This window comes from Falco biarmicus, chromosome 20 (genome assembly GCF_023638135.1).
Source record: "Falco biarmicus isolate bFalBia1 chromosome 20, bFalBia1.pri, whole genome shotgun sequence".
NCBI lineage: Eukaryota > Metazoa > Chordata > Aves > Falconiformes > Falconidae > Falco > Falco biarmicus.
Genome location: NC_079307.1, coordinates 2,263,930 through 2,281,196, shown reverse-complemented (window position 1 = coordinate 2,281,196; position 17,267 = coordinate 2,263,930). Strand labels below are relative to the sequence as shown.

The 17,267-nt window shown below is 51.9% G+C and overlaps 1 protein-coding gene across 7 annotated transcripts in view; it reads right to left on the bottom strand.

Annotated features, from left to right (window-relative positions):
• LOC130141715 (protein CEPU-1) overlaps positions 1–17,267 on the bottom strand; it is a 361,301-nt gene that overhangs the window by 25,645 nt on the left and 318,389 nt on the right. For all 7 annotated transcript variants that reach the window (XM_056322849.1, XM_056322843.1, XM_056322847.1 and 4 more), the window contains one exon: positions 4,285–4,410. In XM_056322849.1, coding sequence (XP_056178824.1) covers positions 4,285–4,410 — 126 coding nt within the window. The remainder of the gene's footprint in view (positions 1–4,284; positions 4,411–17,267) is intronic.

Below are 17,267 nucleotides of genomic sequence, written 5' to 3'. Positions count from 1 at the left end.
TAATCAAAAAGCAATTAGACAAAACCACGGCAGAAAAGTCCATCAAGGGTCGTTAAGGATGACGACTTGGATGCAGCCTCTGGCTCAGGACGGCTGTGCGTGGCAGAGCAGCGCTGCCCAGGCAGATGAGCCAGGGGAGGCATCCGCATGCGCACACCTGGTTTTTACACCCTTGCCTTGCGCCCCTGGCCGTGTCACGGCAGGATAACCACACTTGCCATCTGACCACAGAGCCCTTATTATCATTGCTGCTAAACTGTGCCTGCTCCTCCTGGGACAGCTGCTGCCGAGCCCTCATCCCTCCTGGGAGAGCCCTCACTTCAATCCCTCAGCACCTTCCCGAGCTTCATGGGAGGCATGACGAGCCTTGTGCCTGCAGCACGGCTAAATATCCCCTGGGCAGCTCAACATGGGGCTTTTGTGACACTCTGTGCCCAGCAGCTCGGGATGCCACGCTTTTTCCTGGGCAAGAAATCCCAGCCTTCATCTGCTGAGAGATTAAAACCAGCCTGACAACATGGCAATTGCCATGACAACATCAGTTACCCCCAAAAAATAAATAAAAAGTCCCGTAACTATGGAAACACCTGAGTGACCAAAACCAGACTATTAACTAGAAGACCTCTTTGCAGTTTAGAGACGGCATCAGCACCACAAAGCTGGGGACCACAATACATCCAAAGCCTTGGATACAAATTGGTGCTCAGCACCTATGGGTGCAAACATGAATGTGTATGGGCACACGCAACATTGCCTTTCACACACCAGTGTCCAAGTCCTCTGCACAGTCTATGCCTCCTCTAGAAAGATGCTGCTGCTTTCATGCTGGATGTTATATCTGGACCATGGTTATCTACATCCTTATCTCCCTCTTTGCCTTCCTCCCTCCCTTTACCCTGCTCAGGGTGCCTCTATTGATTCCTGTCCTAATGGTCTTGGTACCACAGGGCTGTCAAGGGAGGATGGAGCTGCCCCACCACACGCTAGAGCTTGGCTTCCCGGTATGGTTTTGGTGAGCTGTGTTTTGAAGTGCCGGTACCTGGCAGCGCCGGTGGCAGTCGTGCTGCCAGCTGGAGCATCTGAGCCCAGGGCAGAGCCCCAAAGCAGTTAAAGCCTCCTCTGCCGAGGCAGAAGAAGCTGTGACTACACCAGCTCCCCTTCTTTCTCCGCCCGAACCTGTTCAGATGCGTTAACAGGAATTGCCGTGGGTTAGCACAGCGTTACTGGGAGAAGAAATAAAAAGGACAGAGAGGGGTGAGGTAGAGGGGCAGAGATAGGCTGTAACGTATCTTAGCTGGAATTGGCCACAGGTTCACAAAACCCTTCTCCAGAGCCAGCATCCTCCTTTTGCTGAAGGCGGGAGGATGAGGATGGGTACACGTAGGACCAGCCACCGCGCAAGGCTCTGAGCGGTGATGGAGGCACTGACAGGGCCAGCACTCATGCGATTCACTAGCAGAAAACAGTGTCTCAGGTTCACTCAGTTCTTGAGTTATACAGTGAAAACACTTTCCTCCTCCCGGCTGTGGGGAACTCTTCCAGCCCCCAAACCAAACAGCCCCTCAAACCCAGGCTTAATGGCTCCGGTGATGTGGCAACAACTGCAGATGCAAACGTTCAGCAGAGCTCACCAGACCAAGCTGCTATAGACATACTGCACCAGGCCAAGGCAATGCACAGGAGAGAAGACAGCCGAGCGGTCGAGGGCGACGGGAGTGCCTGGGAAAGGGTCTCGAGTGAGATCAGTCACTGGGGAGCTGGGCTGCTCTTGGTGTAAATCTGCTGCAGGACCCAACCGCATGCTCCCCTGGTGAGCAAACACTCTTATTTGCTCCATTTCCCACCAAGAGCCGCACAGTAGCTTACAGCTGCCAAGAAAATAATAAAGCCTGTGAAGTGCCTGTGCACAGAGGAGCACTCGCCAGTGTAAGCGTAGGGACCGGCTCCTTCAGCTCCCGGTCTGTCCGTGCCTGGCACAGACAGCGCTATCAAAGCCTCTCCCCAGCGACATCAGTGAGAGCCGCTTACCCATCCGCTATGTAAACCCTTAAATTATGCACCAGCTTCCCCTTAACCAACTCTCCCTTGTCCCCTTTCTCCACCACTCCAAGCAAGACGGAGAAAGACAGCGAGAGGGAACAGGAGGCAGCTCGCTCGAGACGTCCCTGGGGATGAGCAGGCGAGGAAGACCTACAGCCAAGAGAGGGGCCAGCAGCTCGCTTTGGGTCCCCGCTTGCTCCTGGCTCTCCAAATTAAGAGTCCATCCTACTAGGGTAAGGGTTACCATCTCGGCATCTGCTGTAGCACCTCTGTGCACCCATCCTGGCTCTTCTTTCAGTCCCCACGCTTCCAAGCCTCGTCCCTCCTGCGTGTGCCGAAGGCAGAACGGAGAAGCAGAGGTCCCCTTTGGTGGCTTGGCAGACCCAGAGCGAGAAACAGCAGCTGCCTACCGAGATGGACAGCCACCAAAGTTGTCTCGGGCCACCTCTGGGCTCAGCACCCTCCATCAGCAGGAGGTCAGACTCAGGTAAATCTCTGATCATTTGTTCCCTTTGAGTTTTGAAAGCAGAATGCCTAATCATGGCCAAAATCAGGTAAGAGCTGCTGCTGCAAATTACACAGCGCCACAGGTAATTTCTGATTAGCTCACTCTTCCTCTCCTGGAGCATCCTCAGTTTCCATAGCAGCTAAGTCCTAAGTAAAATGGAAACATCTGGTTCAAGCGCAGGTAAAGATTCCCTGGGGAAAGAAACCTGCTGGATGGCAGCAAACACAGAAAATAGCCCTCACAAAAGACGTAGGCATCGTAAGCTGGGAGCCTGGTTAGGAGAGGATGGATGGCGTAGGAGAGGATGGATGGCGTGCGAGAGGAGGCAGCGAGGGGCACGGGAGTGGGAGCGGAGCGCACTGGGGGAGCAGGAGGGGAAATGAGAGGGAGAGTGGGGCTGCGGGGAAAACAAGATGCATGTGAAAAACAGGCGGCGAGGAGGTTAAGCAAGACAAAACCACATTGTCAGGGTAGGCAAGGGGAAGAGGAGGAAGAAAAGGCTTCAAGGTAGGAGCACATGCACTGCCTCAACCATGAACGCCGCCTGATGGTGACAGATACAGTGACAGTAACTTCGATGCCATGGATAGACGCTTGGGGCTGGAGAGGAGCACACGGATCCGAGCCCTGCATTTCATCACTCATCCAAGCACAGACCCCCAGCAAAGGCCACTCTCTCAGAAGCACGACCACCTAAGGCGGATAAGTCAACGCGTGCACCAGGGGGACAATGGTTTTTACAGGGGCTCCTGTCAAGGAAAGGGGCTGAGATGTCGCCGACTCAGCTCGCAGCCTGCCTGGGCTATGGAGAGTGATGGATCTGGTCTAGCAGTTTGCTACAGCGCAGACAAATAGCAAAAAAATCAATGGAGCTGCACTGAGACAGCGCAGTCATCGTCAGGCAGCTGAACAGAGAGAGCAGACATGGCGCCATCCATCACTGCTGCCGCTGCATCGTCTCCTTCAGCTGCCGGACAGCCTGGCCGGGGCATCCCCGAGGAGAACTCGAGGCAGCTGTCTGGGACAACAGCCCACGTTGGTAAAACCTCAGAGGAAAAATGACTGAGGTTGAACTGAAGGGCTTAGGTAGGGTCAGAGCATCAGAGCCAGGCACTGGCCCTTGGCCAGATAGCTCATCCCACCCAAAGCCCCCAGAGCTCACCCCCAGCCCACCGGTGAGAACCTTGCAGCCACCTGGTACTAACAGGGCAGCAAAACGCAAAGCAAATGTAAAAAAAGCAGCTGGGAAAAGGTTTTGAAAGAATACGCTCCCAAATGGGCACGTACAGGAATTTGCTTCCCAGCAGTCACACCCACACAGTTCTGCTTAGGTTTTGCTTACCAATTAACAAGGCCACCAATTAATGCTTCATGTGTTTTCCTGCTCATTTGCACTAGTTACAGCCCTCCTTTGAAGCAATGTACCAGAACTCCCCCAAAACTTTTCAAAATAGGGCTGGACAAGCCCATTCGATCCTGAAGCACAACACCCCCAACCTGGTACCTATGGCCAATCCTCCACATGAGCAAAACCACCAGCTCCTCTCCCTGACCGTCAAGATGGATATTTCTCCACCAGAGTCATCAACTCCTCCGTTCAGCCACGTCTTTTCGGTGCGCATCACCTTCTCTTTGTGACCGAAGTGCTACGTGAACCAGCCAACAGCACCTCCCCAGCCGCTCGCGGATGGTGGTGTGCCCATCCCAGAATATTTCTGGTAACGCTCATCTCTTACCTTTGGGCGAGATGTGTCTCCAGGTGATTGTTGGGTCTGGCCTGCCCGTGGCTATGCAGGTGAGGCTGACGTTGCCACCCTCGTTGATGGAGATGTCGGAAGAGATCTCAGTGATTTTCGGAGACACTGCAATGACACAAAAAGGCAAATGAAAATGCAACCGGTTCTGCTCCAACTCAAAGCTCAAAATATGGGTGAAGGAGACCCAATTTCCCTCCTCCCTTCATCTCGACAAGCTATGCAATAGCCTGTCAGTCTCATCAGAATTGACAGGAACAGGCAGGGGAATGGAGTGTGTGTGTGGGGGGGGGGAGCAGACAAGACAGGGTTGAAGTGGGAAGAAATTGCAGCCAGAGGGGATTCAGTCATTTTAGGGAGGCTCAAGACAGCTCCTCCTTGGCACCTCCATGGCGTGCAAGACTACTTCTTCCCCATCCCACTTCCAGCACTCATCCTGTCCTCCCAGCCACGATGAACCATTTCTAGCACAGCTACATCCTAGCCAGAAAACACCATCCACCCCCATCAAACTCCCCCAAAGGCAGCAGCCGCTCCTGGCACAGGAGCACCCAAAGCATGCACACAGTTTGCAGCTCTTTCTGCAGCCCTGCAGGCTCTCTGTCACGCCCTTGCAACCAGAAAAGCACCCAGAGGAGCTGGGCATGAAGAACAACATCTACCACGGACCCTCCAAGGTCTCCCATGACACAAAGGAAGGGAAATGCGATGGAGATGAAAGCCATCTCTGTATTGGCACTGCCATCGTGACAACTCAGGAGCAGGTCGGATACAAGGGGCCCAGACCCAAAGAGAGGATGGACGTGCAGGACAGGGTGGGACGAGAAGGGGGGCTGAGAAGGGGAACAGATGAGAAGCCAGCGGGGAGCACTCGGCCACCGCTGCTGCGTGAGCGGAGGACACGATGCGGCTGCCAGGGGGGGCTGGGGTTTCTACAAGCTCTACGGCAGGGCTGTACGAGAAAAACGATCGGCTGCTGTTATCAGCCTGCACCTGCAGAACATAATAAAGACCATCACCTTCCTTGGTTTATTTTTTTTCAGGCCATTCGCCCGAGCCTAGCAGTGGATTGGCACCCCACTGCGGCGCTTTGCAGGAGAGTCACAAATCACTTGTAAAGCATCCTGCTCCTTCCACCCGCCCTGGGCAAGCCCCATGCATCGACCCACTTGAAACTGTAGCCCAGACCATTGCAAACACCCCTTTTCCTGACTTGGACCCCACTCCTGAGCACCCTTCCCCGCCTCTCCCCACCTCCCACACCTTCCCAGGGCTGCACCGAGGCGGAATGACTGCAATGGCCTTGCACACATTGCCTCTGCTGTGCAGGTAAGTAATTTATTGATCCGTAAAGCACTCCAAGACGCTCTGGAAGGGATTATGTCATGCCAGTGCCGTGCAATAAAATAAAAAATGATGGATTTTTTGTGAACATGAGGGTGATTTAGGGTTTGTAGTTGGAAGTGTAGTTAAAGTACATTTTAAGTGGAAATCAAGGTGGGTAATGAATTATTCTCTGTTTTGAAGGGCTTCTGGGAGTTCATTTTTTTGCTGCTCTGGGCACGACGGCTAATCTGCTAATCATGCACCGGAGGACAACTACAGATCAGACACTCCCAGAACAGTGGGGGCTCTGGGGCAGGACAGTGGAGGGCATGAAGATGACACCAAAAGAAATATTAATATGCATCAGTGTCATTAAGCCCAGCACAAGGGGATAGCACATGCCTCCTGAGACTACCTGCCCACACGGAGCTGGAAGATGCTCTGCCAACAGCCAGGTAAACCATTGAGGAGAGGCAATTAATTACAACGGTGCTGTGATTGCCCCACCGTGTTCCTGGCGAGGCTGGGACCGCTAGCCGGGAGACCCACGCGCACTTTAAAAAAGACCAGGCTTATGGTCTGGATGACAAAAATAGGCCAAGGAGGTATTACTGTTGCCATTTCAGAGGTGGAAAGAGACAAGCGGAGGCCCCGTGAATTGCCCACCATCGCCTGGGAAGCAGCAATAGCTTCCAGCTCTAAGTCCCGACAGAACTAGAGCAATATCTATCATCTTCAACGCGCTGCTCGCTAACTCACAGAGGAACCTTTCTGATGTTTTTAATGACTGAATCCACATCAACCCAATTCAGCTTGTTTTGCAGAGCTCACCAAGACTTAAAAAAAAAATAATAAAAAAATAAAATATCAAGTCAGACTGCACCACGACACTGGTACTGCGCAGGCAGATTTGCACCCACCCAGGCGGGAGTCAAAATTCTGTAATGAAATCAAGTGACCAGATTCAAAACAAATTAAATTTGGATTTCCTGAAACATGAGCGTTACATCCTCCTCCTCAGCAATACAGCAGGAGATTTAAATTTTGCTCAGACCAGGCAGAGGAGGAGAGATGATTGCGTTGCTGCTTGGCTGGGCAATGGGAGACTTTGCAACTGGCTCTGACAAGTGTAAAAGCAGCTCGAGCGCTGGGGAGAAAAACCCACCGTGCCCCAGTGAGCCTGGGACACGCTCGGGGAGAAGCAATTTACTGCAGCCCACCTGGGACAACATGAGGCAGGAATGGCTGGGAACAAAACCAGAGCGACAACGTCAGCAAAGTCGTTAGCTAACCCTTAAATTAAATGTGCATTGGTAGGATTTAACACGACAGTTATTGTATGCTAATTAAACGTTTGAATAATTAACCACACGAATTATTTAAAATGCCTTTCTGGAGACAGAACAGGTATGTTGTAAGGCTTTTACCACACTAGGGAGAGAAACTTTAATAAAATAAGTGATAGGAAGTATGTATTTAATATTATTTAATGGTCATCGGTGCTTGCGTTCCCTTTGCATTAAAAGGCTTTCGCCGTCAGCTGGCATTTCTGCAGCAGTGGGGCAGAGGAGAAATTTCTCGTGCAGAATGCGGGATGCAGATGGAACTGTGCCCCTGTGGGAATGAATAAATAAATAAAGCTAAATAAATGCAGGCTTCCCAGGCGGGAACCCTCTCCTTGCGGGCAGTCCTTTTGTGTTCAGCATCTCTCTTGCTCAGAAGTGATTAAACATGGCAGTGTTGGCCAAGCTGCTCCAGTGACACAGCGCAGATTTCCCCAGAGGCGGGCTGGTGTTTTATCGATCTGACGACTTCTTTTTTTCCCTATCCTTGCCATGATGATGGGAAAGGTCTCAGGGCTGCTCTCAGCCGCTGCAGCCCTCCGCAGGTGCCCAGGGCATCCCCCCAGTTTGCCTGGACTTGGCGCCCGCTCACACACGCGGAGTCCCTGGGACAGAAAGCAGCTTGCTTAAATATTTAACCAAACCATATGGCGCGTTACACGTTTGAGGGTGTTCAGTCAGGTGATATATGTCTTTACGGATCCAAGCATATGTGCTTGCCTACACAGATATATTCCCTGGCGCACAGACGCCCTCCTGCCACTGGCACAGGCTACATCCTCGCTACGCTTTCACCTCCAAACACCCGTCCCAGAGCCAGCACAGGTGCAAAAGCTCATGCATCCCATGCACGTACCCGACAGCAGCTGAATGCAGCGCTGCGCACAGATCTTCACATCCGGGGGATGCAGCGGGACTGCCTCCTGCATCTACACCACCTCCTCCGCTGCTTCTCCCATGGCCCCCACTGTGGGACCGATGCCTTCCCTGATTACTCCTCCAGCTGCTTTTTATAGCTTGTCCCGATATGCATAAACATCCCCAGCTCTGCGTCCTCGCTCAGGCCCTGCCATCTCCTATCATCATTACTTCCCCATCCATCTTCCCCGACGACCATGCTGCTTGCCTGTGCTTTACTCTCCCTGACACCGTGTCCCCGCTGCTGCCTCCTGACGCACCCCTCGGCACAGCTGGGCTCCCCAGGCACCCCAAATTTCAGCCACACATCAGGCAAGAGGCAAGGAAGGCCCTGAGTCTTAGGGGAGCGTGGATCTGGAACAACCTCTCTGCCAGAGATGGGGAAGGAGACCTTAAATGACCCTCACCACATTGGGTGCCTTCAAGGAGTAACCGCATTTTTTTTTGCCTTTAACCACCTCCTTTCTGCCCAGTTTTGGGAGCCAAGAATGTAGCGCAGAAACACACTTGGGACCTTTCCAGAACTGCAAACCCCTTCTCGTGTGGGAGCTGGGCAGAGCGGGTGCCCACCCTGGCAAAGCGCCCTGGGGTGCTCAGGGCAGACCCCAGCAGCAGCCTGCGAGCCAGCGGGCTCTCCCGGTAAGCTTAGCTTGCTTCCCCCTCATAAAACATGCAAACCTCCATCTTCCAGCACAAGCAACATCTGCTCCAGATCAAAGGAAACAACAAAGAACAACTATAAAAGTGTCTTGAAGAAAGAGAAAAAGGGAGATTCAGACTTGCGTTCTGCAGGCGATCTGTGATGTGCACTGGCAGCTTCCTGAACATCAGGCTGCCGCTGCTCCTGCTTTTAATAACAGCCTCTTACCGCTGTCACCCACAGACTTCCCCGTGTTTTGCAGAGTGCTGCTACCATGGGTCCTGCCTCTGGGACTCGGCAAGGAGGAGCCCCGGGTGCCCCAGCCCTGCTCACAGCGATGCTATGAGTCAGACTGAGCCCACGCTCCCAGGCCAGCAACAGAGGGGTCTGCCAAATCCTGCTGGGACCCGGCACAAGGCAGGGACCCCGACATCGAGCTCCTCATCCAAATCCTCCAGGCTGCAACCAGAGCAGTTTGCCATCGGGATGGGAGATGGTACAGGGCTCCGGCTGCTGCAGTGCCAGGCACCTCCATTGTGCCTTCTCCCCCCTTCTGCGTTCAAAACCTTTCTGCCTTTTTAAGGAGGGCAGAGCGCAAATTGAGAGACCTGCTCCTTCAATTATAGGTGTATTATAATGGGCTTTTAAATCAGTCTGTGCTGTTCCAACACAACCATAATTAAGAGGAAAGCAGAGAGGGCTTTATCCTTCCATCATATCAACACAGCTCAGGAGCCCGTATTGAAGCCCACCGGGTGCGAGGAAGGACAAACACAGCCTTAGAGCCTGCTTCCAGCTACACCACTTGTATACAACCCCCTTACCCCTATAGGTCCCTATCCTGCCCCCCGGGGCTGCCTCTGCCCAGGGTTTGCACCATCAGCCCCCTCCCCATTGGCGTGCTGGGTTCTGCTCAGCTTTGCCGAGGGACCGAGCCCCTCTGCACAAACCTTGTAGCAGCCAAAGACATGAAGAAACAAGCCTGGAAATAAAGAGGACATACGTAACGACCTTAATAAGCAATTAATAAATAACTAATGGCAATTGCTCGTTTTAAAGCAAGGCATAATGAGATGTGTCATACAGCACCAAGATGTGTCTAAATGATTTCCCAAGTAGGTAACGGCTCCTGTTGCAGCAAAGCTCTCCCGAGCTTGGAGGACACAAAATTTTTTACGCCTGTCTCTGCAGCAGGTTATACGGCACGGCATCATAATAATTCAGAGGAGGAGGGGGGAAACAAGACGTTTCCAATCATTCATTAGTAAAGTATTTGTGAATGTGGGTATAATTCACTGCATAAGCAGCAGGGTTTCTGCAGACAAACTTTATAGCTAAGTGCCAAAAGGGAGCCCAATCTGATTCCACTTACGATAGCATAAATCAGCAATAATCCTACCGCAGTCAACAAGGGATATGCCAGAATAAACATGGCACAAAAGGAGAGTCAGGTCTCCGGTACAAGGACGTTCTCCTGAATTTTGGAGGGGTCCAGGTCACCAGCCTGGATCCAGAGTGCCGCTACCCTGAGGAGCCAGGGTGCTGCCTGGCTAGATGTGGTCCCCTGCTTTCAAGGCTCTGAAGGGATTCAGACCCTTTTTCCTACCACAACAAGGAAGAAACTCCTGACACCAAGCCCCACACCTTTGGGGAATCAAAGAAGAGTTTGCTTAGCATGACTATTAATAAGCAGCTTTACAGAGCAGGCAGAATCCCTCGCTCAGGTTTGGGAGAAATGAGTTCTGCTTTCACGTTACGATGCCCAAAGGAAATCGTGGCACGGCTCTGGACTTCGTTGCCTTCTCTAAAATGAGTCTAATGATGATGAATGAAAAGAAAAAAACAGAAGACGTAGAAGTAAAGTTTTTGCATTGTTACCCATGAAGAAATGCAGCCAAACAGGGACTGTTCGCAGTTCAGCTCCCCGTCTAGACAGATCTCATTTTCAGCTCCACACATGCTGTACGGAGCAAGGATCTAGTTTCCAGTTTTTGCACCCCAAGCCACCTGGGATTCCCCCTGCAAGTCAAACAATGCCTCATGAAAGGCAGAAAATGGAAGAAACTCAAAAATTTAAGACACCTGCATCCTTTTTCCAGCATTATTGACACCTCTCCTCAAGGCGTGACAGCCTTTCTCACAGCTGCCTCCACCGGTGACCATCAAACTGACAGCGACTCAGTCTCACCCTGCTCGGGGACCCAGGGTCCCTCGTTCTGTCCCTCTCGTCCCACTTGACACCAGTGGAGGTTCCGTCAGACCCCCCAGGAAAAGTCCTCGTGTGGGGATGAGCCACAGCGTGACGAGGCCACCCGAGAAAGTTTGAACGCAGCTTCTGGCTAATAGAAAGCTTGTCAAACCTATCACCTAGAAATGCTGAATGTCTTTATTAGATTCCTCTATCTCCCCCCGAGATCGGAGGGACACGACAAGATGATCCTCAGCGGAGATGTCATCATCCAGAAACTAATTAAAGGCTGCGCGGGAAGTCGGGCCACGCACACTCTGGAGAACAAAATGCATTAGCAACCCGAGTCGAGAAAAATATTACAAGTGAACTTCAGATCAGAAAGGGTGAGCTAGGGATTTGACAACAGCTCTCCTCTCCCCATCTTTCCTCCTGCTCATCCCTGCACTCCCCCATCCTCGACAGTTGTCCTCCAGTAGAAGCAAGCTGCCCGGGATCTTGGGGCTGTCTGGCCCTGCCATTCCCTGAGGGACGCAGGACAACATTGGGTCCTTTCCTCCACCAGGTCATGGCCTGGGAGAAAATCATGATTTGTGGAATTTCCATTTTTTTTTCACGTCAGAAAAGCCTCCTTGCTGCGGGTCAAGGAGCTGCAGAGGACGGCTTGATGCCTGCACCTCTCCCTGCCCTGCCAGGGGCAAAACAGTCTCTTTGGGTCTTATCTCTCTATCAACACAATGACAAGTATTTGTCTTCCTTGCAGGCTTATTAAAAAGACAAGATATAAGACGATAAGATGCCTAGAGCCTATGATCATAGGAACTGCAGGTGAGGACATTTCTGCATGGGGACAGTCCTACTAGCCATGGCCATGGCCTACATGTAGGTAGGGCTCATGCAAGCAGAGATGCACGGATCTATTCAGGGCATGCATTTCAAGTGGCTATGCCAGCAAACGGCACCTCCCAGTTAACCTGGAGTCTCCCATACCACTGAGCAGCAAGTTTACATGATGCTGCTCACCCGCTCCATCAGCACACACCACGCTGCCCTGCTAAAGTCTGCACGAAACCTCAGCTCCTCTCCCCCAGCCCCACCAGTGGGCAAACAGCCATGCCCCGCTCTGACGATGCAGGTCTTTCTCTCCACTCTGCTCCCGGAGAGTGTGAGGGGGTCTCCCCATGTCACCCCCCCCCCCCCCCCCCCCAGCTCTCCATGCACGAGGAGCAGGCACGGCACGGAGGGCTGAGCGTGCTGAACCAGCCCTGCGCCACTTTGCTCATGGAAAGGGACCCAGTGGGAACAAAGGAGCTCAAACATCGCTTGCAAAGATAAATCAGATGCTCTAATGCAGCCCGCATCTCCAATGAATATAGGGCAGGTGTCTCTGAAGTGAAGTATTAGTTAAAATGATGCTCTTTAAATTACATTTTGGCTATTTCAGGCAGACAGGTTGTGTGTGGGTTGGGTTGGGTTTTTTATGATCTATCTAGAGGCTTAAAAAGACACAAAGAGAAATAAATCTCCCTTCCATTAAAAACACACTATGCTCTTGCATATTTGTTCTTATCTCTGCGCTCTCGCACTCGTGCTCCCTCTCCCCCGACTCGAGCACAAAGTAAGTGTTTATGATTACACTTTCCACACTGACACTAATCTAATTCGAGGAGCCGTGCCGGCTGTGCCCAGGGAAGGCGCGGCAGCTCGCCCAGCCCTGCAGGAGGATGAGCGGCGCTTCCCGAAACGCTCCGACCAACACCGGGTGCCTGATGGTTTTACTTGAAAAACCATCGAGATTCATCGTGTTAATGTGGAACTGAGTGAAAGCTCCAAGTTTTGATTACATTGCAAGTGAAGTCTATTTCTACCTTCTGGGTCTACCTCTGTCCTTTTCAACCCTCTTTATCTATCTACACCCCTCCCCACCTCCCGAGCTCCCCTATGACATCTTTAACACCCTCAGACCCCACTGCACTAGGTGCTGTACCAACAGGAGACAAAAATACAGCCTTTGCCCCATGAGGCTCTCAAATGCGAAAAAGGAGACCACACACGAACGTGGGCTGCATCCTCAGCCCTCCTGGACATCACCGCTTGCAAACTACCCTTAGTTGCTGCGCTGGTATAAAGCTTAGAGGAGAGACCCGCTGGGGAGCAAGAGGTGGATGTGTAGAGTTGCCCCTGTTGGTGCAGGGAGCAGGGTGGGATGCAGTCGCTAACGCACAGGTGCTGTTGCCATCGCTGCTTGTTCCCAAACAGCCCCTTTCCTCCCATTCCTCCCGAGCCCTCTGCACATGGAGCTCCAGCCCTTGCAGGTGCCTCCTGATGCTCCAGCTAGCGCCTCTTCTTCTGCTTGGGCTTCTTCCCATGTTAGCCTTTGACTCTGGGGAAAAATTAATGGGTCAGACAGGGAGCACAGCCCTATTATTCTCTGATTAGCTGGTCTTTAGGCTGCTACTTATGACCAGACCCTTTGTTTGTCTGTGGCAAGATCCAGCAGCTCAAAATGAACCACAGGCGAGGTGATTTATGCCCCCAGATGCTGCCATTCCTCCTGCCCCCGTGGGAACACACCTCTTCACACAAGACTTGTGAACCCATCCATCGCTCTGGCAGAGGCAGGTCTACCTTCCCAAAGATGTCCCAGTCCACTCCTTCCTCCCCTTAGTCATTTCTTCACACAGCCTTGCTCTTGCAGGCTCTCCTCGCACTCCCCAAGAGGCCTCCCAGCCTTCCTCACCCCTCCCATGGAGCACTTCTGGTCCTACACCCTACCAAAGGCACCCCGTCAGCACCCACCCTGACCCAACACACCAGCTGTCCCAAACCCAGGGCACCCACCCAAAGCTTGGCCAAAGCTGCCAGAAACAAGCAGGAGAGCAAATACCAATGACCCAGGGTCCATGTGATGATGCGCACCATCCTTCCCACACTTTAAAATTTCCTTAAAAGAGTGGGTTTAGCACTGCAAGGTTTAGGTTTCAGAAACAGCAGCAAGGGTAGAGGTAAGGTTGGTCTCTGCCACCTTAATTCATCTCCCAGGCTCACACACGCCAAGGACAACCCTTTCCCACAGGTTCCCAGCTTTTCCTGGTACCTGTGCACATCACTGCCTCTGCTTTCTCGGGGTCTGCCACCGACACGAGCATTAATAACCCTACCATCAAAACAACCTGGTGAGATAAGGAAGCGTTATTATCCCCACTTTACAGATGGAGAAATGAGGCCCGAAGAGCAAATGGCCCAAAAGTGCCTGTTCGGATCAATGCTCCATAGCACCTGGTTTTCACGCTCTGTGGTGCTTGGGAAGCCACGGAAAAAGCATCGGGAGAGTGAGGATGGCTGCCAGGACAGGTATTTCCAATGGGCCTCAAGAGATGAGAGTGCTGCGGTTAAAAATTAGTCATCAGGCTGCAGAGCGCGCAGCAGGATATCCGTGTGCACAGAGGGGCAATTAAAATTTCATTACCAAATTTCAACCCAAATAGGCAATGTTTGATAAAGTTAAAAGCAAAGGAAAAGGAGGGAGCGATGGTACCGCAAGGCAGGGATACCAGCACGCCTGGAGCACGAGGGGGCTGTTCTCCTTTTCCATTAGGAATGTGCCTTCATTTCCCATTTCTCCTAAACGAAGCCCTTGAGCCTTCTTCTTGGCCACCCTCGTGCCTCCGAGAAAGGCAGAAAAACCACCGGGAGTTACATCCCCCCAGAGCATCCTTTAATTTCCCTATTTGTCTTCCTAATGCCCAGCCCCACCAACAGCACCATCTATTCCCCACGTGTCCCTGCGTTTCACAGAGGGACTGGGTTTACCCCTTCCTTCCTATGCCTCCTTCTCATCCTATTTAATGATTTTTTTCTTTATCCACAGTTTCCTTTCCTTTCTTCCCTCCTTCTCTTTCATTTTTAAAACCTGTGCTTCTCCGATTCAAAATCATTACTGTTTTTAACTTGGCTCGAGCCTCTTAATTAAGTTACTTTCCATTATTTTTTATCTAGTCCATTTGTCTACATCCCCCGCACCCTCCCTCATTCTTCCTTTCCTCCCCAAGGCAGGCTGGGTATGAAATCTTACATTTCCATTTGGCTAACAATCACTTTGAATTTTTAAATGCTATTAAATTGGATCACACCGGTCACTGGACTGGAGTTGTCGAGCTGTGATTTTTACTCGCACCAGTCAAAGGGAAATGAAATTGTGGCGGTGCGGGGGGGAGGCGATGGGGGAGCGCCGATTTATTCTGCCTGCGGTACTTGCAAACAAGCACAATCCCTTTGGATTTTTGAGCGAGTTCAAAGGAAACTCTTACGCTCAACCATGAATGTATTGTAATGTCTTTAATAAATCAATTACTTGTTGGCAGGGAAGTGTCACCACATCTCCAATCCTTGTAATCACCTCAGCCTTGCTGTGTTTTAAGTGCTGAAAAACCGCGGAGGTAGACAGAGAGCCAGAAGAAGCATCGGCATAGGGCAAACCAGAGAAAGCGCTTCTGCTTCATCTTTGCCAGAAAAGACCGAAAGATGCAGAAAGCAACTCGCACCATGCAAAAACACACCCACGCAGTGACCCCCAGCACCACAACATGGAAATTAGGGTGCCGGAGGGACCCTGTCAGTGCTACATGGGGCTCACTCTTCCCTTCCCCGGGCAGCTCCCGGGATGTGACAGCTTTGGAGAGATGACCACGACAGGTTCACCGAGAAAGGCGGCGTGGCAACACGTGCCTACCCCAGGTATTGAGCCTGTGGCGATGGGAGCACCCCCCTGCTCCTGCTGCCTGGGGCTGAGCATCGCTCTGGCAGGCGATCTGCAAAGCAGCGTTCTCCTATCATCCCCAAGAGCGAGGCCACCTTTCGCTGCATGTTAATTAGGTGCCTGAGTTGTGTGCTGCTGCCTTTGGGAGGGTGCTGGTATTTCCATTTTGCTAAAAGAGTCCTTTTCCACCCGAAAATTTGCTAAACAGAGTAGGATTTGATTACAAAGCAGTCCTGGCCAAATCCAGCCCCTCCTCCTCTCTCTCTGCTGACAATATCCTCCCCTCCACAACAACAATCATCTGAGCACAAACAGACAACGAAGCTTTTCAGAAAGTAATGAACTCTGGTCGGAGCCAAGGCAGGAAGGGTTTAATGTTCAACTCGGCAAGCTCGTGAGGCCATCAATTATATAGCCCTGCTGCTGAAGGGAGCAAGAAAAAAAAAAGAATATTTCAAACAGACTTGGCCAAAAAGAAAAGATAGGGAAGGAAAACACCACGAGAGAGATTAAATTCCACGAGCAAAGTGTTTGCGAAAGAGGAGGAGGATCAAAGGCTGAAGCTCTCGGGCTGGCTGTGAGGAGGAGGGATTACAAGGAGGGCAAACCACGGAGAAGACATCTCTGTTGACCCCTCATCTCAAGACTGGTCCAGGCAAGGACAGTCCTGGGTACAAATCGGGGAGCCCGTTTGCTGCGAGGGCTCAGTGATGGGGAGGCTTTGGCCGCGCAGGGCGGGGTGGTGGACTGAGACCTCTTCATCTCATCTCACATAGGACAGCAAACCAGCAGAGTCTGCAACCTCCACCACGCATCCCAGCCATACACTAGGTGCTACCAAGCGAAAGGAGAGCTGAAATCTTCTGGGCATCTCTCTACTGCTGGTGGGATGGGACCGGCAACCCAGACGTGAAAAATGAGTGCATGGGTCCACCTAGAGCAAGGAAATCTCATTCTCTGGCTTGCACCCGGTGGGGCCATGCTGTAAAGCTCCTCCAGGGATCCAGCCGTGGATTAAGGAACAAAGCCACCTCATTTCTGAGGGATGGGGCAGAGGGGACTTGCTGCTGCCTCACACCACCAGCTAGCTTCTCAGCCAGACCTGCAAAACCCAAACCAAAAATATTTCAAGATCACATTTCCATGTCTTGACTGAAGGACCAAATTTCCATGTCTTTTCTGAAGGTCCTTGCCTTTTTGTTCTCTGCTTCCCACTTCTCCTCTCCTCTCACCTTTCCTAAATCTCTTTCTTCTCCATTGCAGCACCAGAACAGAAAGGAAAACGAGATCACAACTCTCCCGATGTTTCAATGCAATTCCCTTTTTCCAAGCTTCCACCTCTCCTTCCAAACCCAAGCAAGATCAGTGTGGACAAGACTGTGTTTCCCCCCCCGGTTCCCCGCTGTGTTCTCCCACAGGCTCAGCAACTCCCTCCAACCCATCCTTAAGCTTGTGGAGATTTACTAGAGGTTTTCTATCACTCGGTGCCCACTGCAGGAGGCGGCAGGGCCGGGCTGGCTCTTCAGCAGCTGTTCCCTTGGCCTCTCCTTTATCTCCAGCATTGTGTTCACATCTGCTTCCCCCTCTGCCTCTTTCCCTGCCGCTGGGAGCCTGGTTTTAAATCACTGCTCAGCACACCGGCTGCCAGGCGCGGGTTTCATGCCGCCCAGCATGCCCTGTTTGGATGGGGATCCAAAAGCCATTTGCAAGCCTCCCTCTGCTTTTTTTTTTTTTTTTCCTTATTATTTTTTTTTTATCCTCCTGAACCTGCCAGCGCTGCCACACTGCTTT